The sequence below is a fragment of the Erpetoichthys calabaricus genome, chromosome 4 (assembly GCF_900747795.2).
Source record: "Erpetoichthys calabaricus chromosome 4, fErpCal1.3, whole genome shotgun sequence".
Taxonomy (NCBI): domain Eukaryota; kingdom Metazoa; phylum Chordata; class Cladistia; order Polypteriformes; family Polypteridae; genus Erpetoichthys; species Erpetoichthys calabaricus.
Genome location: NC_041397.2, coordinates 217,355,811 through 217,381,445, shown reverse-complemented (window position 1 = coordinate 217,381,445; position 25,635 = coordinate 217,355,811). Strand labels below are relative to the sequence as shown.

Here is a 25,635-nt window from a genome sequence, read left to right as displayed (position 1 = left end):
TTAAATGTCTGGCTGCTTTCAACAAGTAGCTGAAGCAAGAAGGAAAAGCAAAACTTAATGGTTTTGATTCTGAACAGTGTATATACTGCCCCTTGGTGTCTTTGTGCAATGGAAGTAATTCAGTAGAGCAGATGGGATTTCATAACCCACTAAGATGGCCATCTGCTCATCATTAGTTGGGTACCTCTCAGATTATACATTTCTTATTTGGACCACTATGTTTACACTTTCTTTGCTTGGAAACTGGGCTGGTTCTAGACAGGCATACTGTATATGAGGGGGCAGACAGAAATGTGAAGGGGGCACATGGTGGCGACGGAGGCGGGAAAGGGGTGGGATGGTGGTGGGTGCGGGGGTGCTCTGGATAACTGTTTTTGTCATGTAATTGGATTGCACTTTGTCAGGCCTCTACCCTAAGACCTGTCCAACTTGGGTGTCCCACCTGAAGGCTAAGCTTCTGCTGGTGTAGCTCTTAGGGTCACTGAGGCACGAAAACTCCCTGACCACGATAAGGTGGCAATCCCTCAGGAGGAAAACTGAAAAATAAAACAACAAAAAATAAAATATTCCTCATCAGATTATAACAACTAAGAACATGACATTTACCTTAATTGGATGGCCTATATCAAATTTATTCGAACCCAACAATAACACTTCTCACTATTGCCAATATTAACAAAACTAAAAAGGGTGGGCGAAGTTATAAAAAAGAAAAATCAATTCACCAAGTCTTGAAAAATAAAACTGAAAAATAGAATTAAAAAAAATAAAATAAAATAAAGAATAAAATAAAATATCCATCCAGATCTTTACAACCAACAACATAAAATTTATCGTAATTGGATGGCCTAATTCTCAAATAAATTTGCAAAATAAAGTAAGAATAAAATAAGACCTCTCAATATAGCCAATATTTACAAAACTAAAAAGGTTTGGCATAGTAATTAAAAAAAAAAAAACAATTCACCATGTCTTTTCCTACAATTCTCAAACTAATTTGTAGAACACAACAGATTTAGAACAGAACATTTTAACTTTTGTCTTCTTTTTTTTGTCTTTTTGTCTTGTTTTAAGCTTGTTTGTTTTGCAAGCAACTGAACTCTCTGTTTGCAACTGAACAACTCCACTCTCCTTTCTCCTCAATCCACTCTACAACAACAGTCTCCTGTTTCCCTTTGTAAAAACTCTTACAAATTCATCCATATCCAAGTTATTTCTTATGGACTTCTCATGGGCCAAGATCACCAAATTATTCTTTCTTTTATGTAACATGGTGCGACGATAGGGGGTTAGGACCCATGACAAAGTGGAGAAGGAACTCTCACACGATGCTGAAGACACACCAATTACCAGGGCTGTTACATACAATTTATGCAACTCAGGAAAGGCTTTCTTATACTCCTGCAGGAGTTTACACACAGTGGACAGTTGTTAAAACCAGTTAAGGTAAAAACGATATTCCTCTCATTAACAGTGCTGCCATATTTCCGACAAGGGAAACAGAAGCATGCGTCCCGCACAACACAGTACTCCAGCCATGGTCGTGTGTGGTACCAGGCAGGATTGAATGATCTTAATGTTGTACCACCAAATACACGTTTGGGGTAACTACCCAGTATTGGCTGGGATGGTGTATTGCCATTTAAGTCACTGGGTAGCTGAGCGGGTTGCTTTGGGGCAGCAATTGTTGGCAGAGGTACAGGAGAAGCAGTGCCTGTTGATGCCACAGGAGTAGACATGCTAGCTGCTGTCTCTGATGTACCAGCAGCAGCATCATTGCTACTGCTATTGGTACAGGCAGGAGCAGCACCACACTTTTTAAAAGCTTGGAAAAAAGGATGCATCTCACAGCATTAACTTTCCCTTTGTGAGCTGCTGGAAGCTGGGGTGGAAAGTGAATAAGCTTTACTAAAATCGCTGTGATTACAGTGGAACCTCGGTTCACGACCATAATTCGTTCCAAAACTCTGGTTGTAAACCGATTTGGTCATGAACTGAAGCAATTTCCCCCATAGGATTATATGTAAATACAATTAATCCGTTCCAGACCATACAAACTGTATGTAAATATTTTTTTTTTTTTAAGTTTTTAAGCACAAATATAGTCAATTAAACCATAGAATGCACAGCATAATAGTAAACTAAATGTAAAAACATTGAATAACACTGAGAAAACCTTGAACAACAGAGAAAACTAGCACTGCAATAGTTCTCGCTATAGCGCTACCAACCGCTGGCTAAAAAAACTTTTTTTTAATGAGTTTTAAGCACAGGGAAAAAAATGAACATTTGAAAAAATCCGTAATTTAATAAACCACCAAGAAAAGTAACATTGCAACAATGCACGCTATGAACCAATCGCTGTAAACAGAAGTGAAAACAAAATCAAGCCCAGTGCATTCTTTAACTGCCTTCCTACCTTATGCGTCCAGCCCCCTCTCTCTTGCGCTGCCTGTATGTGTGCGCAACTCTCTCTGTAGCGCTGCCTCTGTATGTGCGCGTCTCTCTCTCGCTACCTGTGTGTGTGCAGCTCTCTCTCGTTCTGCCTGTGTGTGCGCGGCTCTCTCGCGCTGCCTGTGTGTGTGCGTCTGTCTCTCTCTCGCACTGCCGCGCTTCCTGTGTGTGTGCGTCTGTCTCTCTCTTGCGCTGCCTGTGTGTGTGCGTCTGTCTCTCTCTCACACTGCCTGTGTGTGTGCGTCTGTCTCTCTCTCGCGCTGCCTGTGTGTGTGCGTCTGTCTCGCTCTCTCTCTTACTCGCTGCACAGGAAATGCACAGGGAGAGACTGAACATGTACAAACTGAAAGGGAAACTGGCTTGTTCGTATACTGAGTGTGTGGTCATGAACCGAGGCAAAAGTTTGGCGAACTTTTTGGTCGTAAACTGATTGGTACGTGTACCGAGACATTCATGAACCGAGGTTCCACTGTATATGAAACAAGAAAACTGTTGAGTGCAGAGTTGAAAGCTGTCGGCAGGGCTTTGTGTCGGGGTCTGACAGACACAGGTCCTCCAGTCGGCTCTATGCAGCAGACAGGCTCACAGTGGTGCTTGTGGGTTCGAGAAAGAAACACTTCTCTACCAGACTGAAACCGTGAGAAGAACAATGGACTAGTCCCCCATTGACTGTACAAATATAGATGTATTTTTTAGTTATTGTTAATTATCTCACGAGTCGCTATGATTTTGTCAACGGAGATTTGCTGCTTCCTCAAAGCCTCCCGCTGTTGCGCAGTTCATTTTGCTCTGCCCTGCCTACTGAGAAACCTGGCATTGGGTCATTTGCATACTAACAGTGATTGGATGTTTAGCTGGGGGGAGGGTGAGTGGGGGATCTCTGCCGAGTGCTGTGTGAGCCTGTCCACAAACAGCACAGAGGGAAAGAGCGAACAAGAGGTGAAACCTATCATCTCATTTGTGCCTTTTCCAGTGGATTTTTCAGCTACTATAGTAAATTTTGTCCATATTCAGTTTGTGGGTAATCTATTATTTTCTTTCTCAACTTCTAAAAGTTTGATTTAAGGGGGCAGGATGTTTGTTTAAGGGGGCGTTGCCCCCTCTTGCCCCAGCGTAGAGCCGGCCCCGCTTAGAAACCAATGTGTAGTGTAAATATTGTACTGCACCTAGGACTGTGGCGATAGCTTCTAATTCCCTGACCAGAAAAAGCATGTTATGAAAAGTAATAGATGAATGGCAAGTAAATATTTGTGATTTATTGGAGAAGACGTATATTCATTTACAGTGATCCCTCGCTATATCACGCTTCGACTTTCACGGCTTCACTCTTATCGCGATTTTTTCTCATACACGCTTACGTCACTACGCATGCACTTTCTGAGAACTTTTATCTAAGCCCCACGATGGCTCCTAAACGTGCTGCTTTTTCTAAGCCTTCTGACAATGAAACTAAGCGCCGGAGGAAGATGCTTACCATCCAGGAGAAGGTGAAACTCTTGGATATGATCAAAGATGGCAATACCCTACAAAAGCCTCCTCACGCATATGAAAAGACAGCGCCAGCAACTGCCTATCAAGATGTTCTTCAGCCGCGCACCCAGACACCCACTGCCTACTCCTAGTACTCCTTCAGCGGAAGAAGACAACGACGCACCTGCTGAAGATACTGCACCACCTTGTCACGCTTGGGTCACAGATTTGCACAGAGACACAGGAGGTTGTAGAAAAAAAAGAACTTTATTCAAAGCACTGCAAACAAACATTTGTCTCTTTTCAAAAGTTTAAACGTGCTCCATGACAAGTCAGAGATGACAGTTCCGCCAGGAGCAGAGAATGTCTGAGAGAGAGAGAGAGAGAAACAAAACAACCAATTCCAAAGCTGAGAGGCGCTGCACAATACTCTTAAGTAAGCGGAGTACCGCGTGAGAGGTTTATCGCGCGTTATAGCGCAAGTAAGAAGGGTAAGGAGCAATGTGAAGGTAGACTGTCAGCTGTTTCAGGGGTTTTCCCAGGGGTGTCTGTGTCCTCTGAGGGTGCAATCAGCGCTCCAGCTTACAACGTGAAGACTCTCCTACTGAGCTCGTGCCTTCATAGGTTAGTGGTTGTGTGTAAGAACTGTGTGTGTGTGTAATTAAATGTACAGTACAATAATAATAATATGATATTTGTAACGTCTAATATGTCTTATTTTCTCTTATTCTGTCTAATATATTGGGTAATACGAGTGTAATGGTGACTAAAGGGTGTTATTTCATGTCTAGAGGGCTCTAATAATGTTAAAAAATGTATTTAGAAGGTCGTAAACAGGTTTTCTATACTCTAACTGCGAAAATATTCGATTTATAAATAAAGAATCCTACTTTGCGAAAATTCATTTATCGCGGTAGAGTCTGGAATGGATTAACCGTGATAAACGAGTGTTCACTGTATAGATAAAGTGATTACTAAATACAAAATATTGAAATATCATTAAGTGTTTTATTTCAATTTCCTTTTTAAATATTATTACAAAATATGAGTAGTAAAAATGGCAATTCAATTCAATTATACAGTATAATAATTATAATGTACTGGAAAACACAGATAAGGTGCCATTACCACCTTCTTTTACTTTAGTTTCTTAATTTACAATTTTTTTATTTAGCTTGAGCGTTTAACAATTACAGCAGTGTTTTAGAAAACATATTCAGTGTTTTTACATTGCATTCTAGATACAGTATAAAAGCTCAAATGATACAGTACCTTAACCTGAAGAACCGAAGTGCTGCTGCTTGTTATTTACTAAGCACTTCTTAGCTATGAAAAAAGATTATATAATCTAAAAATTATAACATATGGAAAGTTTTGGTGATTCTAAATAGCCTACCAGATTGAAAGAAAAAAACAGTGTGATCCAGAAATTAACCCATGGCCTGTCAGAGTAAGATATCATAATTACCAAATATTCTAAAACAAAATGGAAAATAAATAGATAAATAAATAGCATATTTATTAAAACTCTTCATGGTTTTTCTACTATATAATTAAAAAACAATTTATATTTTTGTACACTACTGGTCAAAAGTTTTTGAACACCTCAGTTTTTCAAGTTTTTCTTCAGATTTAAACAATTGAAATGGAAACTTTACCTAAAATGGTGAAAGAGTCAGCAGTAAACTGCTAGAGGTTTAAATTTAAAGTTTACGTTTTCCAAAAACTGAAAAAAAGGAAAGGTCGGAATATTATGAATGGGCCTTGTCCAGGGAACAACTAATAGGTTACAACCTACAGATGTTCTGCATAATTAAAGTAAATTAAGCCTTAAGCAAGTTGAAGCAAACAATTTGCACAGGTGTCTCAACTTCTGTTTATTACTTAAAACCCCCGTCTGTCTTAAAGCAGAGTTGGAACAGACTGTGTTACTACAACATCTGAAGTATAACTCGGACAATATTGCACTATAGAAAGTTGTAAATTCCAGTGATAATGGCAAGAAAATGGCAATATGTAAACAATTTACGAACTATTGATATTTAGTTCTGAGGCTACTGTAGTGTACATATTTAAAATATTATATGGTTAAAGTGAAACACAAATACCATACAATCAAAACAACTAGACAAAAATACCTAGTTGTATGTACATGAAAATATATTTAAATATATTAAGCTAAGGTCAATTGCCAACACAGGAGAGAAAATCTAAAATTCAATCTGTGCAGATTACAGAGGAAATAAATCTCTATTTCACACTGAATCTGAGATCCAATTTTAAGATATGGAGGGGTAACATGACTAATAGAACACTGACTCCAGAACCACCAGAGGATAATGAGAAAATAAAGAGCCATTTTAAATCATTCTCCTTTGTTATTTAAAAGAGATATGAACAAATCTAATTACTAGCTTTAACAAGAGTATACGCTTAAAATAACAAGAGTTCAGGGCTCAGCTTACTAATTTCTAGTTGTTGTGCCTTGCAGGCTTGCCATAACCTGGCATTATGTTCAGTATGAAATCACTTTAAAAACTCCAGTCACCCTCTTCTTCTGCTTCTAATGTAAGGCAGTTTAGCATTTTGTTCTTTAAGTTTGATCTACCATCAAGTAGATTCTCATATGCCCTTTTCATAATGCCAACATCATGCACATAAGTACGTGAATGCATGGGTGCAAGGATCTCTACAGTAACAACATCTAGAATGCTCTGGATATTTAGAATGTTTTGCAGGCAAACAGAAGCCTCCGAAGACTACATAGAGTATACAGGTATACTGACCAAGATGATTTTCATGATTTTATTAGGCTGTCATAAAACTGACCGATTTGTGATGATACCTCTGTGTACTTGTAAGTGTTTCACACAAGTAGGGGAGGATTTATAATAGAAAAATCTCATTTAAAACAAATGCATAGCCGCCATATTATGAAACATAATCTAACTGATATTTTTACCAGGTTGCCTTGAAAATAGAGCAGCCCATTGTTTTCCAGCTGTTTTATTAATATAGCCTTGTAATACAGAAGGTGCCAATAGCCATGTGAAATAGTTTATATCCTTTGTATAGCTGCTTTTACTGTGGACAGTACTGAGTATGACTATAGTTGGTGTTTCCAAATGGAACAATACCCTGTTTACCTGCATGTTTTCAGTGAATTCCAAACAAAGGCCTCTAGTGGCTTCCAAGCTGTGGGGCTGCAATGCTGTTTGAAAGAACAGTCACTTCAAACAAAACAGCAGCACAGAGCCATGCTGTGGGGGTTTTTTTTGGCATTAAGGTTACTTTTTAAAGTAGTTGTTTTTTTTTTTTGTTTTTTTTCATTTTTATGACTTTCTTCTTTCCTTTAGGAAAAATCAGCGTTACATATTTATGTCTCTTAACCAGGATTAACAAAGTACTGATAAGCAGATTTCAGAAATTATGGAACTGCAGTAAATTAATAGCTTTGCTTATAATCCATAGTTCAGAAAATGTGTTTCTATTAGTGTTATTAGAAAAGCCCTATGATTACATGACTACATGTGTTCGTTTCTATACCCAGAGTAGCACAATATATCTATATATATTGTGAGCGCGGGTCCAAATACCATCAGGCTAACACCAGCACTTTACAAAAACACACGTTTATTTTCAAAATAAAGTCCGCCCAACACACAGTGCTCCCAGCACCAATCACCCTCCACACGGGCCTTTCTGTGAGTCTCCCTGGGCCGCCTGTCCTCTCCTCACGGGAGCTTCATCCTGCTCCCGCTCCCGACTCTAGCTCCCTGAGTGGTGACTGTCAGCCTCTTTTATAGCCCACCCGGAAGTGCTGCAGGTGCTTGCTGACCTACTTCTGGCTATGTGGCTTCGTTCCCGCCCAGACGGGCTTGTTAGGCCGTGCAGCTCCCCCTGCCGGTGGCCACAGAGCTCTGGTGTTCCAAACTATTGGCCCCAATGCAACCCAGGGGGGCTGCCAACAAGTGTTCTGGGGGACGTGGTGTGCATGCCATGACTGCTCCCCCGGATCCAGTGTTAAAGGGGTGTCCCGAGCGGGCATGGGTCCCAGGAATCTGCCACAATATATATATGTATATTAGTTATTTATTTATTTAAAGGGCTTCTGTAAAAATCCAAATTTATCTCTGAGAATAAATAAAGATCTATCTATCTATCTATATATCTATTGTTTTACTAAAGACTAGCAAAACCAAACAGCAGGTGATATGCATTTACATAAGAGAGAATTTAAATGAGAATCTGCTTCATAAAAGGGATGAGCCAAGTCTTAATGAGGATATGTGGATTTAACTAGAAATCAGCAAGGGTTGAGGCTTCATACAGGGACAGTGTTATAGGCCTGTAACACAGATACCAGTGCCAATATGCAACTTTGTAAATTCTGATTTTGATTTTCTGGCTATGAATTCTCTGCTATTTTCATCTATAATTTTATCGTTGATGTTGGAATAGGTTACTTGTAAAATGTGACTGGCTTCTGACCTATCTCACTTCATTTATTTTACTTGAATTTAATTTACAGAGTTTTTTTGCTTGTTTGAAAGATTTATTTGACTCGCTAGTATTGACCTTTGTACATTTATGATTTTGACTCCATCTCTGAATTTAAATATTAAAATATTACTACTGTTGCCTTGTGGAGTCTGAACATTAGCTACAGTACATAGACTATTGTGAAGGTATTCAGTTGCATGGAGAGATGTCCTACTAGAATTAAAAAGGATGAAACAAAGTAAATCACTGGAACTAAATGATATTTTTTAAAGAGTGCTTGAGCAAGTTATTAATTATATATACAGACAGCTCTTGGGTTACAAACAAGTTTTGTTCCGTGCTGATGTTCGTAACCTAATTTTGTATGTAAGTCATAACTTGCACTGAAAATGACTATTAATGAAAATACTGTCAAAATGCATAATTTTTATTACTTATTTTATGGAAGACCATGTCAGACTTATTTATAAAATGATATTAAAGCAAAATTACTGTACTGTAAATCATAAAACGCAAATAATTTAAAATGAACCAAGGGTGTGTACAGTTTGTTCACCTTATGTTCACCCCACTTTTTTAATAATAATACAGTACTTCATAGAGTTGGAAAAGGCATAATGATGGCATGTAAAGACATTCTTGACTGACAAATTGATAGTCTCTTCTTTCTGAGGGATTGCTTACAGTGTTACATCCCTCTACCTGCAGCTATACACCCTGAGACTACACGTACATAATTTGGCCTCACCGTTAGAGGTAGCTACAATGAATTTATTTGCACCAGACAAGTTTGCTTCTTACGTAAGTTAAAAACGAAAGTCAGTAGATTAAAATTAATTGAAATATATTGTAATTTTAGTGGGCGGCACTGTGGCGCAGTGGTAGCGCTGCTGCCTCGCAGTAAGGAGACCTGGGTTCGCTTCCCGGGTCCTCCCTGCGTGGAGTTTGCATGTTCTCCCCGTGTCTGTGTGGGTTTCCTCCGGGCGCTCCGGTTTTTTCCCACAGTCCAAAGACATGCAGGTTAGGTTGATTGGTGATTCTAAATTGTCCCTAGTGTGTGCTTGGTGTGTGGGTGTGTTTGTGTGTGTCCTGCGGTGGGTTGGCACCCTGCCCGGGATTGGTTCCTGCCTTGTGCCCTTTGTTGGCTGGGATTGGCTCCGGCAGACCCCCGTGACCCTGTGTTCGGATTCAGCGGGTTGGAAAATGGATGGATGGATGTAATTTTATGTGTTCTTTCGCATCTGTGGAATTGGTGTAACCTGACACCCGTCTGCATAAAACAATAGTAAATATTTTTCAGGCATCACTTAACCTTGAGAAAATTCCTGAAGAATAAACTACCAAATGTTGACCCATTATATAAAAAAAGGTGAACAGACTGATCTAGTTACAATAGCAAGAGAGTGGCGATGTGTTTCCTGTTGGTCATTGCATTCTATACATGTGACGATCCTACTACTAATATAATACCATACAAGTATACAATTAATATGTATCACAGGTAAGTGCTGAGTACTTGTTAATTGTGTAATCATAGACACTTTACTCTTTAAAAAATTTTTAAGGTAAAAGAGAGCAAAAATAAATCACCCTGACAAAGCAAATGTAACTTAGTCATTAGAGCTATAATTTTAATGGCGGCCCTTAAAATGACCCAAACACTGAAACATTTAAGATCAGCTTTGCTTTTATACTTTTTTGGCTGCATTATTCACATACAGGGATGTGAGGCAGGTACTTGATTTTATTGGAGTTGTTCATTGTTGGGGTAGCTTTGAAATAAAGTATACAGCAATTTGGCACTAAATGATGACTTTCAAATGCTTTTTAAACGCTTGTAGAAACGGCACTGAATAAAACTTGAACAGTTACCAAAACAAATTGAACATTGTGGCTACCAGAGGGCACACCATCTCCCCAAACCCAACACAGACAGGCTCTGAACACAAGTCTCAATAAAATAAGAGAATTTTTATTTGTTGGTATCTCTTCCCTGAGCATTTCCCATAGCACAAGTACAGAAAGCACAAGCAACTCATTGCATCTTCTTCTCTTCCTCTTTCATACTGCCTTCGTCACTCCTCCCAGGAGCTTCATCCTCCTTCCTGCTGACTCTGACTTCTCAAGCAGTGGCAGGCAGCTCCTTTTAAGTAATTGCTGGAAGTACTTCCGGTGTCCCAAAGGCTTTGCCCAGGAGCGCTTCCAGGTAAGGCAAGATCCCCATGAAGTAGGGCTCATTGGTCCCCACAACACCCCCTGGTGGCACCCACAGAACCCAACAGGGCTGAGGCAAAGAACTCCAGTTCTCATGGAGCCCTGTGGGAATCTGAGGCACTGCTGCAAACCAGTGGGCTGCCATCTAGTGTTCCGATGGAGACAATGCCCTGTGCATGTTGTCTCTCTCCGTCCTTCCCAACTGAGGGCATCCTGGATAAGCCATCCCTCAGAACATTTATGTTCTTTAAATACTGTCTGCTTCTTTCAAAGGTAATGCTGTAATATTACAGCAGCTAGTTTTTCTCTGTGATAGTGGCTGTTGAACATGAAAATATGTGCCTAAGAAAAAAATTATGAAGGCCAGATTGGTTTGAATTATCCTGCTGTGAACTGCATGTGTTAAAAAAGCAGCATGGTTTTTATAGTGTAAACTGGTAAAAGAACAAAAAGAAAATTGTCAAAAACACTATTCAGGGTTATAGAATCTGGCAGTATCTAGTATCCATTTTATTTTAAAATGTCTGTGGCCCTGTCTTGTTCATTACAGATATACATGCGCATAGCATATTGTGTCTCAGGAAATCCAAACACAAACACCACTCTTTTGGCATGGAACCTTTAGCGTTTTCAGTGCCAAATGAAAAAAAAAAATACGCAAGCATAGGGTAATTGCCATGCTAGTAGTAGCCTGTGGAGAGTCTAATACCAGCCAAGTGCTAAGGAACAGAGTTTAATTGTTTAATTATCTAATGTGGGCCTTGCCATCTGCCTGCCACTGAATGTTGAAAAGGAGGCAGTTGGGGCTGAATTAGGGCAGCTGTATTTCTGGTTCTTTAAATCCAGAAATTATCTTTATGAGCAAAAGTTGACACTACAAAGGTAGGATCTGAAATGATTGATTGTGGGCCACAAACTGGTCATTTAAAGTTACACTGCAAAATGTTTAGTACTTTCGTAAATAGGGGTTGTAGATTAGGTGGTGCATTGTAGCTGCTATACGTAGACTGCACTTGTGTTAGAGAAATACGCTATCCACATGGACCATATGGGTGTCAGACACAGAAGATCAGCCCTCTCCTCAGCCATTTTGAACAATGCTGCAAATCCTCTCTCTGACACACTGAGTACTTTCAACCAACACATTATTCAGCAGAAGTATGTGAAGAAACATGACTGGGGCTTCTTTATACTAACAGCAATACATCTGCATAATGAATTACTGTGATTTTGACTGCCAAGTCCAATGATTTTCTTTCTTTTTCATTTTCTTCCTTTGTGTCATTCTGGTGTGTGTCCAGATCATAGTGTGTATGTTTATTTATTTATTTATCTAACTATTTATGTACTTATTTATTTTAAAGAGCTTCTATAAAAAGCCAAATTTCCCCCTGGGGACAAATAAAGTTTTATCTGTTTATCTTTCTTCTGTATTTCTACTCTTTATTTGATTGCTTTTGTTCTAATGCTAGTATACTTACATTTTAATCTTTTTCATGTTATTTAGTTTTATTTGTTTTCACATGGCCAGTTTTTTATGAAAATCACTTAATAGCAATGTGTTTTTTGGCCACTTTTGTGTATTTTAAAACATGGTCGCTCCCTGTATATGCTATCGTTTCAAATAAATAAATACAACTTTAAAGTTACAAACGTTTGTTAAGAAACAAAATGCTGACAAAAATTACTCAGCAAAATCGTTCATTTCAAGGAGGCCCAAATTAATTTTGCACGTTAATTTTTTTATACATTATTAAAGTTTCATACATTTTCTTGTTACTTCATTACATATTAAAGTGGAGTATAACTGTTCCCATATATTTTGAACATTAACAACTATGTGATATTTCTCTTTTTTCTTTAAGCCATACTTTAGAAGTGATGACTAATTGTAATCAAATTAACTCTGTAACAGTGAGGAAGACTTTTTTAAATTTTATTTGAAGAAAATAACATTCCATATGATCAAGTCTAATTTGAAGAAGATAACATTGAATACAATCCAGTCAAACTTAACAAAACAGAATTCAACTCCCACCTGAGAGAAAGAAAGGAGTGCCAACAGCAAGATTAACTCTTTAAAAGCAACAAAGAAGGGAGTCCTTTTCCAGATATAAATGTTTATTATAAATTTTATTAATTATATCTTACCATATTTAAAAAAAGTTTTAAACAGAGTGAGAACGAGAATTTGATTTTTTCCAATTTCAAATAGTATAGGACATCAGGTTCCCACTGATTTATAAAAAGTGGGTTGGGGTTCTTCCACTTGTACAAGATAAGTCTATGTGCTAGTAGTGTGGTATAGAAAATTACAATCAATGTGTCCTTCTCCACTTTAAGCCCATCTGGGAGTACACCAAACACAGCTGTTAGTGGATTAGGAGGGATTGTGACACCAAGGCTGTCTGACAGGCATTCAAAGGTTTTTCTCCAATATGATGTTAAATTGGTGCACAACCAAAACATGTGGCCCAGTAAGCCCAGTATCTAGATTGCAACTTTCACTGGTTGAGTCTTGCCCTGGATACATTTTAACAATTTTAAATGAGATAAATGAGATGAGATTTTAAGTTGAATAACTGAATGCTTTCAGCATATGGAGCTATAGTGCATTCTATGCATGGCTGCCTTCCACTCCTTTTCTGAGATGTTAAGTGAGGAAGACATTACATTTACTAAACTAAAGTTCCTATATAGTTTGAAATGACTGACTGTACAGTTTATTACAGTATGTTAACATTGGGTACTAGACCTAAGCAAAGAACTGACAAAGTAAAGGGACATTAATAGTAAATTTCTTATTCATATTGCACATTTTATAGTTTATGGTTACCTTTGTATGCATCTTGAATAAAATATTATAAAAGAGATTTTGTTAAGGGAGCCATATATGAGCACCATATTTGCATATTGACAGAAAGGGATAGAGAGACCTAGTTAATATTGTTTACATGTCAAAGACTGGTTAGCAGTTGAGGAGAGTGTGCATTTGAGCATCATACAGGGAGAAGTTGTGACTTAGAATCGCTTATTGTGACATTATGTTTTGTTATAATAGTACGCCTTGTGAACCTTTGCACTGTTTTAGTTGAATATTTCTTTGGATTTTGTTAGTGCTATAACATGGGATTTAACCACACTTTCTGTATCTACTACTAGAATGTCTTCTGTTTAGGGGGTAAAAAGAGATAATTAACAACATTCTGCCCATCACAATTTACTGTATCTTCTGTCACTACTTTTTAAGAGGTCAGTTATGAATACTTTTGCTATCTACTGTATATACAGTAAGCCCTAATGCAGCTTTCACACCTGTAAAATAAACAAAATGCAGATGATTGAATAAAAATAGTAAAAAATGTTCAAAAGAAGCAGGTGTGAAAGCACTGGCATTTCTGTTTATAATAGGAACAAAGTGCACTTTTTATTGTTTTGAGATATTTTTTCAATTGTTTTGGTGTAATATCTTAGATGCTTGCTTTAAATCCACAAGGTAAAAGATTCATATCCGACCACCTGCTCACCATGTGATCTGGAACAAGCAACTTGCCTGTAGTCAAACTGAATTGATGGAAATATCTTTAAAAATTGTCTTCTGTCATAAGCTCTTTGTGATGGCTCAATTATTAAATGATTATGCTGCCAAAATATATTTAGTTGGTACTGAGAACAGTGATCCAAGCACATAGCTTATAATATTTTAAACTCTTAGAAATGTTATGCATATCCTTGTTGTGCATTATTATTATTATTATCTGCAAAATGAATTTTACAAATGATGTCCCTTGTATTATTCAGAAACTAATTACTCAAACTGTTTTTTCTCCACTTGAGGTAATCCCTGTAGACATGTCTTTTTCATACTCAAATAAATAAACATTTTATTATTTTGAAATAATTCAAAAGCAAAAGTTCAAAATATACCCTACAAGTAGTTGTGTTTTTTATTGTTTTTTAAAGAATTATAAGCAGATTTATTTTTATAGCATTCTCAAAATAGGTTAACCTGGTTCATAGTCAGTTTAGGGCATTGGCTCAGTAAAAAAGCAACACAGACCACTGCACTGCATTTGTATTTTTGTGTCTTAGTTTCATTTGTATACACTTCACTGATTCAAATCCACACAGCTAGCAGCAAGATAAATATGCAAGAGACAAGGACATGATATACTCTTCTTGATGTTTTTCGGAAACTATAATAATTTTGGACAGTTTTTCTATTACACAATTACATAATCAGAATTGAAAACTGGAAATATTTTTCTGAAAGTTTACCATTGATTTATAAACAGCACTCGTATTTCAGTAAGGAGTTGTCAGTTACCTTCATACAGATATGCATGTCTTACTCATTTAGTGGTTTAAAACTATAATTTATGCTTAAAGGATTTATATCTTAATGACTCAGAACAAAACACACACATTTTAAAGATTATAATATTAACTGTGGATGTGTGATCAATTCAGAATCTTTAATGCATCTCCACAGTGTTCTTCACAGCCACTAAATATTACTTTAGATTTTCTTGCTTTATATGTTTTTCCTAATGTTTCTCCTCATGCAATAAATTGTACACTTCTATGCTATCAGCTAAAATGTCAATGTAAAAAATGAGCAGAAGATGCCAGAAAAGCTATAAAGATGAAATGGAAGCGGGATTATAATTGCCTTTTTTAGTGATTACACATCTGTTGTATAAATGATCTATACTTTCTCACAGCGGGCTAACAATCCAGTGTTATGCATATACTATAAATAATGTATTTGTAGCTTTTAATAAGATCAGACTATATTTTAAATACAGGCTGAAGCCTTTTGCTTCTGTGTCATTTACATTGAATTATTCTTGAACATTTCACTGATTTTGGGTTAAAAATGTAAATATTGTGATGGAGTCACTTGTAAATTTGTAACTTTTCTTTCTCTTTCAACATTGCACAGCCACAGATGTTATTCTTTTTTTTTATGTCAGGTATGACGGCTATGGACGCCTGACCAATGTCACATTCCCCACGGGTCACATTAGTAGCTACCGTACTGATACTGATAGTTCAGTTAAAGTTCAAGTGGAATCGTCCAACAAGGAGGATGTGACCATAACAACCAATCTGTCAGCATCAGGGACATTCTATACATTACTGCAGGGTAAGTTTATATCTACAGATGCTTTACCAGGTTAATTTCTATAATGGCATTTTCAGCATTACAGTTACATGGATACTTTTATTTAGATTTTCAAATGGTGCTTTTTATTTTTTTTAATTACAATTAATTACTCAATTCTTGTATCTATTGTATAACTGATCTCCTTTTTTAATTTTGTACTTTTCCTGAAAAGCAATTCTTCATTTCATCAAACTGAAGTTAATTAGAGTCATAGAAATAGCTAAACGTTTTTTAGATGTTGTGGCAACTTTAGTTCACTTCCATAAAAAGTGTGATGTTTGAATTTTGTGATATTTGGTTCTCACATCTGTGTTTCTGGCATTTCTTTGTATTTCAGGCTATTTGAGAAGTAGTCTGTTAAAGCCACTCAGCTAAGTTTATTTTTACTCGCTGTAATGAAGAAAAAATAAAGAATCAAGCAAACAGCACTACACTTAAAAACTGCATGACTGATGCTCTAGTGAATTCTCTCTCTCAACCCTCCCATTGTTGTTTGTTAAAACGTTCTGAATCTTATAAGCATTATTGCCTTAATTCTTGATCAAAGAAGCAAAGCCGTCTGAAATCTTCTTCATGATCTGGCTACTAAATGGATATTCTGCAGAGCTTTCTGATTTTATTAGGGGGAAAATGGAGGCAAATCGTTGATCTTTTTGTTCTTGTAATTTACTAGATTGTTTAGAACACCCTGTCTACTGGCATTAAGAAAGCAAGATTACTTTCTTTCTCTCCCTCTCACTTGCTGGCAGCATGTATGAGGTCAGTGCCAAATCTTGCAAGACTCCATTTGACTGAATGAGTACAGGTCGAAATCTTATCTAGGACATGAAAAGTTTATATTAAGTCTGAAGATTGGCCTGAAATATACATGGCGCTGATTCTGTTATCACTGCAACAACTAATACTGTGGCTAGCTGTTTACTGTAGACATTATAAATTAATGTTATTTTAACTCTAGACTTAATAGTTAGGATGCTTAAGTGTTTTTTTTTGTTTGTTTGTTTTTTTCTATTGTTTTGTTTTGTGAGCCAGATGAAATACATTAGGTTAATGTTGCAAACACAAAAACTCTGATAAACTTCCTTTTGTACTTTTACACAACTCAGATGCTTTCACTGCTCATTTCAAGCTCAGACGTATAGCTAAAACTGTCTGTGGATTCTAAAGAGACTTCCTTGATGTTAATTTAGGATTTGTTCAAAGATTACTAGTTGTCACCTCATAAAGTAAACACTGGTTCCTATTCCCATAGTTATGCAGTCAGTGGAATACTTTCAGCACAATTAAATGTAGAGGGCTTTTTTTACTCAGTCCGTTTTTGCCTGGTCTGTTGTGACAAGCAAGATTAAATCACCAAGATCTCTTCATAATTCTCTGTAAGGTTTTTTCTTTTTTGATCTTATTGTTTCATCAAATTAATTATATTTTTGTACATGGTGCATTAACTACTGCACAATGCAGAATGAGTAGCCATATGTGATTTATTCAGATTAGTATACTGTAACTGGTTTATAACTTGAACATGGGCATCTTGGTATGACATGTTCTTCAGAAAGAAACTTTCTTTCCTTTCAACTCATAACACTTTCAGCTTGTGTGCAGGATGAGATGCCCAGCCTGTGTTTTGGAAGGAGGGTCTGGATGATATAATTGTCATTCTTAAGTCCATATTTATGTCTTCAGAGTTGTCAATGTCAATTTATTTATAGAGCACATTTAAAAAACATTAGTACATTTTTAACAACATTAGTAATGTAGCCAAAGTGCTTTACAATAAAATATACCATACACATAAATAAAATAGATACAATAAAATAAAACACAATACAAACCAGCAGTAAATTGAAAACAAATAAATGACTATGAGGAAGGAACCATCAGTATCACTGAAGGTCACTGAAAGTTAAAGAATAGAAATGTATCTTCATTCTAGTTTTAAACAGTTCAATTGAGGGTAACTCCTTAATGTAATTAGGTAAAGAATTCCACAGATGATGTGCAGCAGCTGCAAAAGCCCTGCTCTCCTTAGTTTTGTACTTAGTACGAAGGACAACAAGAGACAACTGACCAGTAGGTCTAAGCTGTCTGGATGGCTAGTGTATAACACACAATTCAAATAAATAAGTGGAGGCATATCCATGTATTGATTTAAAAAAATGCAGGAGCAACATTTTAAAATCAATTCTGAAACCAACAGGCAGCCAGTGTAAAGAGGCTAAAATAGGAGATTGTAAGAAACCACAAGACAAGTCAAAAAGAGTTGGGGATCCACCCCGTATATTGTGCAGAAATGAGTAGTCTATCTATCAAGACTGAATGGAGTTCCAAAAAGCTGGGATTGACTTTTATTTATATTTATAGCGGAGAAACCAGGAAGGGATTGTTTGCAGGAAAGGAAGTGGTGTGAGGTCATCTGTGGGTGCCTATAATGATGTCATAGGTGTGGGCCAGAAGTGAGGTCAGAAACTGGCAGAAGTGACAGATTTAGATGGTCTTTTCCTTAGAAGTTCTGTAGAAAGAGGAGAAGAGGCTTTATCGTCACCAAATCCTGGTCCTGCGTGTCAGTACCCCGATTTGAAACCTTTGAGTGCCTCCCAAGTGCACGTATGTGATAAGATATAGAATCAAACTTTCTTGACCAAAAAACGGGCAGCAGCATTCTGTAACAATTGCAACCTACTTAGCAGGGATCCGAGTTGCGTTAATCAAGCCAAGAAAAGATAAAGGATGAGTAACTTTTTCAAGATCCCGAGGATATAAAAAAAGGCTTGACCTTGGCTAAAAGATGAAGCTGAAGAAAGCAACTCTAAACCACAGAATTTATCTGTTCCTCAAAAGAGAGGTTAGTGTCAAAAATAACTCCAAAATTCTAAACATGAGGTTTGCAAAGGTTCATGAAGAGCCAAGGAGTTCAAAACCAATTTGAACTTTCACAGGGGGACCAGCTATCTACACTTCTGTTTTATTTTAATTAAGATTGAGAAAATTGCCATCCAGGATCTTAGTTCTACAAGACAATTGTGCATCCAAATAATTGAAGAGATACACACAGGAATATAGACCTGTGTGTAATCAGCATAACAATGAAAAGAAACATTAAACTTCGTAAAAATAGCACCTATAGGATGGAGATATATAGAAAATAAAATAGAACCCAGAGTGGATCTCTGAGGAACACCACATTTAACAGGAGCAGTAGATGAAAAAGAGGAACTGAAAGTTACTGAAAAGAGTCTGTCAGTAAGATATGACCTGAACCAGCCCATTTAAGCCCCACCAGATATTCAACATCTCATCATCAATAATATCAAAAGCTGCAGAAAGGTCTAGGAGGACAAGGACTGCTGCCCCACCTGAGTCAGAAATAAGAGAGATATCATTACATACTTTCAGGAGGGCAGTGTCAATACCATGATAATGCCTAAGACAGATTGGTAGATCTCATAAATTATCAGAGTTAAGATGTTCAACCAATGATCAAATATTAGCTAACACACCAGGATCTAACTCAGCCTTTTTAAGAGTTGTATATCTTTATAAAAAGAATATATAAATTCAGTTGAGCGTCCAGATTTTAACGCAGTTCAAGGTAAACAAATCAAAGCCTTGAGCTTTTTACCATAGGGTAAAACAAAAAATGATACCCAAAAACAGACAATCCAAACTGAAAACAGCTGGCTCTGATTGAAACTACTGTATATTCCTAAAGTTCCCAAAATTACATTCTCCACCTCAAAATGCTTATATCTCAAAGGCAGTGGCACCACACACCACAATTACCTCATCGACAAGCAACAAAAAGCATAAAAAATGAAAATTAAATAAATATGATATAGTAACTATAAGAATACATTACACAAATAATGTGACTTTCAAGATGCTGCTAATTAGTACACTATTCCTGATAAATGGGCAAGGCCAACTGGGGTTTAAACCAAACAATTTTAAGCATGTGGCTACAGAACAAAAGAATAGAGTGAAGGTTCAGCTATGCCTGGAGATATGTTCCTTTCTTCACAATACATGCACTGTTCCAACCTCAGAATTCTACCTTTTGTCTCTCATTTCCTAAAGATGGTGATGGCTAAGCTGTTTCCACCAGATATTACATTACTACTTCCATGTTTGTTAATGTAACCCATTTTGGATTTTCTAGAGTGAAAGGTAGATTTTTCCATGTAGATGTGTGCAGCAATATTTCTGTAGTAATATTGGGTGTTTTTTTTCTGTGACAGAGAACAAAACAGGTAAGAATGCATTAGCTGTCAGTGTCAATATCATAAGAATGATCATTTGATTCACTGCACTAAGAAGTGCTTTTGCATTATTATTTTGATTGCATGATTTTTTTATTTGTAATATTAATCTTGCTACGTATTTTCACATTGTTAACAGTCTGTTTAAATTTTTTTTGCAATTAAATCAATTACCTTTTGATAAGACATTTAAAAATGCTAGGATGTCGAAAATCATTAATGTTTTAATTAAAATGATTTTGCAGAATCTTTCTGTTTTATGTTGTCTATTAAAATGTCACTTATGTTTTCAGTCAACAGGACTCTAGAGTTCACAGTTGTAAATCATTCTGTTTAAAATAGCTTTAGCTGTGGGCTTTTATGTGCCTAATAAAATATTGCTTTGATTTACCGAGACAGTGTGTTGGTGGAGTTGAGAATCATGAATATATTCACAAAAAGTTGTCTCTAGGGTAAGGCTACTTGTAACAAGTGCAGAATTGAAATGACAAGTGTCTCACTTGTATTTAGCACCTATCCTTTCACTGAAAGTGTAATTGGGTGCATTTTTAATTAAACACATAGATTTGAACTGGTGATGCATTTTTTAATTTCTTTTAACCACGTACCATTTCTGTGATTAAAACTGAAAAAATTGCGTAGTGTGTGTTTTTAACATCATTGTCACAATGAAAATTGTAATTGTGACCTGTCATTCAGTGTCAGTTGACACATATATATTATTTCAAATATGTAATCTGGTATCATTTTTCTTTTATTAATAGTAAGTGTAAAGAGATGCAAATTTCATAATAGCTAGTTATTTACCATTTGCCATCAAACGTAACTAATCACACATAACCTGAAGAAAATATCCTGCTCAAGGTCAACCTTCAAATTCCGACACACAGTTTAAACTCAAAGATGTTTCCCACAGATGTATAAAATGAGTATTTATATTTTAAAATACTTCTTTATGAATGTGTAATCAAGCTGACTCCAGTTTCCTGATGAAATAATTAGAACAACCCTGCACATATGTATGCAATAATTCAGCTTTTATTAGGAATGTGTTGATGGGTAGTTAAAATAATGAGAATGCAGTTACACTTAGTTTTCATCTTAACCTTTTACAGCAATCATTGAAAACAATTTTCTGAAATGTGTTTAAACTCAAAATACTCAATGTAAAAAATACTGAGAGAAACTTAAAAAATAACAACTTAGTGTAAGTAGGAATCTTATGAGAACGACAGGCAATTTTAAATACATAGCCTACAGGCAATTTATCGGCCTAAGACTAATGAAACAGTGATGTGATTTGATTTGAAAAGAAAAGAAAACACAAAGGCAAAACCAAAGGGCAGTTGGCATTAGCACAGTTCATATCATCATTCTCAGAGCAATCACAGTACAGGGCTGATACCAATAAGAAACATTTATTATTACAAAGAGCTATGCTTTTACCAATGTGAAAAGCATAAATGTATTGCATAAAAATCATACAAAAGTGGTTTAATAGTCTAAGGAAGTTGTGTGAGACAGTGTTTATTTAGGCAGGCAGTGTGGTGTAGTAGTTAAGGTTTTGAAATTCAGACCCTGAAGTTGCAGGTTCAAATCCCATTACTGACACTGTAACCATGTGCAAGTCACCTCTCTGCCTGTGCTGCAGTTAGAAAGACAAAAGAAATTAAACCATTTGTATGTCAAATGTTGTAAGATGCCTTGGATAAAGGCCTTAGACAAATAGTAAGTTGTCTGTGTTCACTGCTGTAACTGAGAATAGTGATATTTTACCAGTTAGGTTAGTAGTAACAGACAAGCTTAGATATAAAATAAATCTGACATGGAGCATGTCCAGTTATTTTTATATTAGAAGCATTCACATTTATTATATTATGACTTAAAATGACAGAAGCAGTCTGTAGCTTTTAGCTTGAAAATCATTTAAAGTCCATTCTTCTTGGGAGTTTTAGTCCTTTTTTAGCAGTGGCATGTACACAAGAGAAACGTTTTTAGGACGTATAAATACTATCATTTACGTATATACTGTACTATAGTATCATCTTGCTGAATGTGGGCTGTCCAATTTGCTGATGGGAAGAGTCTGTCTGTAGTCAAATACATTTTTTTACCTTGAGTTAGATTAACATATACTATACAGATTAATACATTATATTTTCTAAGTGACCTCAGGAAAATCTGGGTCAGTTTTTCTCAAATTTCTTCATGACTTTACCCATTAATTATTGTATGCTTTGTGTAAAATCCCTCACTGAAGGTATATTTGCAGTTGCAACAGCATTTGAGTAATATAGCCTTGCTGTCTTACTTAATTTTTAAAAAAAAATGTTTTAACATGAATTCATCCTAATTAGAAAACTAGAGGAAAACAAGCTACAATTTCTTTAGGACTTTTGTAGTTGCCATTCCATCCAGATTCATTCTTTAGTACCTGTTGCTGCTTGTATACAGTGTCCAATTAGGCACACCTCAATTCTAAAAGAATTGGAATCTGAAAATGAATGAATGAATTATAATTGCCACATTTCTTACATTTATCATATTTATTTCTGCCAAAAGAATATGTCTACTAACCCACTTGTGAGGAAATACTACTCTGCCTTATTTGTAGGTAATATTTACATTTGCATATTTAATAGCAATGATACATCTATAATACAAATGTCATTTTAATTCCAACTTGAAAGGTTTGCAGGACTGGTAAAAGTAAAGCTGCCGAAAGGGGTTGTTTTATGTAAAAAAGATACAGAAACCATGTAGCAAGTGAAATAATAATCATTAGAATGAAGCAAAAGATTTCTTTACCATACATCCATCCATCCATCCATTTTCTAACCCGCTGAATCCGAACACAGGGTCACGGGGGTCTGCTGGAGCCAATCCCAGCCAACACAGGGCACAAGGCAGGAGACAATCCTGGGCAGGGTGCCAACCCACCGCAGGACACACACAAACACACCAAGCACACACTAGGGCCAATTTAGAATCGCCAATCTTTACCATACATTTGAGCAAAAATATTTTTCCCAAATTTCAAATATTTAAAAATAGTGAGCTGTACACTGAACAATATTTCTTTCCCATTTCAAATTCCACCAAATACTGACTGCTTTGTGAATATGAATAAAAATTCTCTCTATAATAAAAGAAGCATACAGGAGTTGTGCACCATTCAAGTAAAAAGTCTGATGAAGCATAACTGAACAAACCCCCCATTTTGAAGGTGGGTGTACTAGCATCCTAGAATTTGTAAACATGTTAATGCTGTGAGAAAATGTATTATTAATACATTTTTAAATTATTTATATTTTTTGTTCCCATTAAGTTTTTGTGTACTATGAAAAAATGCGCAGGATCAGTACTGTCTCAAGTAAATTAAAACATTTTAAGTAACCTTGTATAGTAATAACTAAAACAGAAAAGTTAGAAGTCTCAGTCAGCAGCATACACAGTGCTTAATTTTACCACGTAAATGTCTTGATAGAGGACTGTGTAATTATAAATCTCTTTAATAAAATATAATCATGCAAGCATTTTGCCAATATTATCTGTGCTTTAGCTGTCTTGTTTTTATTTCTTTCTCACTGTAACATTTAAAACTTTACATTATAACATTCGCTGGAGTCACTGATGTCCAACAAACAGTTCCATCATAAGCCTTGCAATTACCATATTATTTGACCCTTATATAAAAGTAGCTTTTAGAAATATATCTGGATGACATTTTGGAGTAAGTTAGCTATTTTACAAATGATTCTGATACAGTGAATATTCTTGTTAGCAAAATGTTTATGTTGTAGTTTGCACCCATGTGTGTTAAGTTGTGTTGCTATTTTCAAGGTCTGCTTTTTTCCCTTTGGTATTCATTATTTTTTTAAAGTAAGCCAGAATGACAGTGATAAGCTCTGTACTTCATAATAGCATATCAAATGTCCAAGAATGCTAATATTAATAATATCAGAGATTGAAGAGTTTTTTTCTGTGTTTCTTTTGAAGGCAATTATTTTTGTGTCATGTACTGTATATTTGTATTTGAGAAAGGAAGTGGGAAGCAACCTTGGACTAGAAGTCAATCCATCACAGATCATACTCACACATAAACAAAAACATGCAGTAAAACTGTATTGATTCAAAGACTCCAGTTCATCTTAATATTGTGCATCTTTAGCATCTGAACAAAAAAAAAAACCCTCAGATGAACAGAAAGTACATGTTAGCACAAAATAAATAGTGCCCAGCCTAACATAAGGAAACCAGAATAAACTTCATGCTTAAAGTTCTGCTTAGTGTAATAATATGATCATATTGCAGTCATTCCTAAACTGAGAGATCAAGGTGAGTGTTGAGTTCTTGAATTTAAATAAGTTACATTTTCATTTACAATATTTACCTATTCTAACAGTTTTTAGAACACATACAGAATAGCATATACATTACTTATTCATCTTTTAAAATATATGTAGCTGTCATAAATTTTTATATACTATACATACAGACTATTTAATCCCATTCAAGGTCACAGAGAGATAGAATTCCCAGTCAGCACCAAGCATAAGGCAGAATCCAGCACACACACACACACTTTCACTCCCTCAGGGACAATTTAAAGTCACTAATATGAAAAAGACATTCAAATTCCTCACAAACAGTAAGTGATCAGGTCTGGACTTGAACCCAGTCTCATGGAGCTGCTAAGCAGTGCCAGCCACCATGTTAAATAGAACAGAGTTTTGGACAAATTACAACATGAAAAAACATACATTTTGCTAATAAGGAATTTGTCCCTTTTCCTTCTTGGTCATCAAAACTGTTTTCCATTTTTAATATATTATACTTATATATGTTGTCTGGGAGGTTGTTGAAGCCAATAGGGAGCTGTGCAGAGGAAAACTGATATAAATTTTCCTGAAAATGTACTTCCTTTAATAGTTCATTAATGGTCAGATAAATTATAATACATCAGTTACAAAGAATTGATCCTACACATGAAGCATTATAAGTATGCTTGAATAGTATAAAACAGAATGCATGGTTTACAATTGGAAAATAATATTTGACAACATGAAGATGAATTTGTGTTTTTACCCTACCTTCCACAACAGCTTTAAACGAGAAAGAGCGACACTTTTTCAGGAAAGGCTGCAACATCTAGTACTCTGGAGAATGGTATCATTCTGGAGTGTTATAAGTAGATCTCTAACAATGTTACATTTCAATATCCAGATTGCATATGTTTAAAAAGTATACAATAAGGATTATAAAGATAAAGAGGTAAACAACTATTTAGAAATGTAAAAAAAATATATCAAATTGAATATTTGAAAATCTTTTAATAGAATGTACTGAAAAAAGGTTTTTAATTTGTTTAGTTTAACTGAATTAATTAAACTGATATATTTGAAATACTGTATTGTGTATTCAGTCAAATCTATTAACAAAAAATATTGTATATGCTTATTTTCTGGTAAAATGAGTACTGAAGCTAAAACTACATTAAGTAGAACATTTAAAAATTGTAAATTGTTTATAATACTTATTTTTTCTGTCAAAAAATGCTGAAAACTA

At 35.8% G+C, this 25,635-nt stretch overlaps 1 protein-coding gene across 2 annotated transcripts in view; it reads left to right on the top strand.

Moving 5' to 3' along the window:
* tenm4 (teneurin transmembrane protein 4) overlaps positions 1-25,635 on the top strand; it is a 679,712-nt gene that overhangs the window by 615,854 nt on the left and 38,223 nt on the right. For both annotated transcript variants that reach the window (XM_051926453.1, XM_051926452.1), the window contains one exon: positions 15,618-15,790. In XM_051926453.1, coding sequence (XP_051782413.1) covers positions 15,618-15,790 — 173 coding nt within the window. The remainder of the gene's footprint in view (positions 1-15,617; positions 15,791-25,635) is intronic.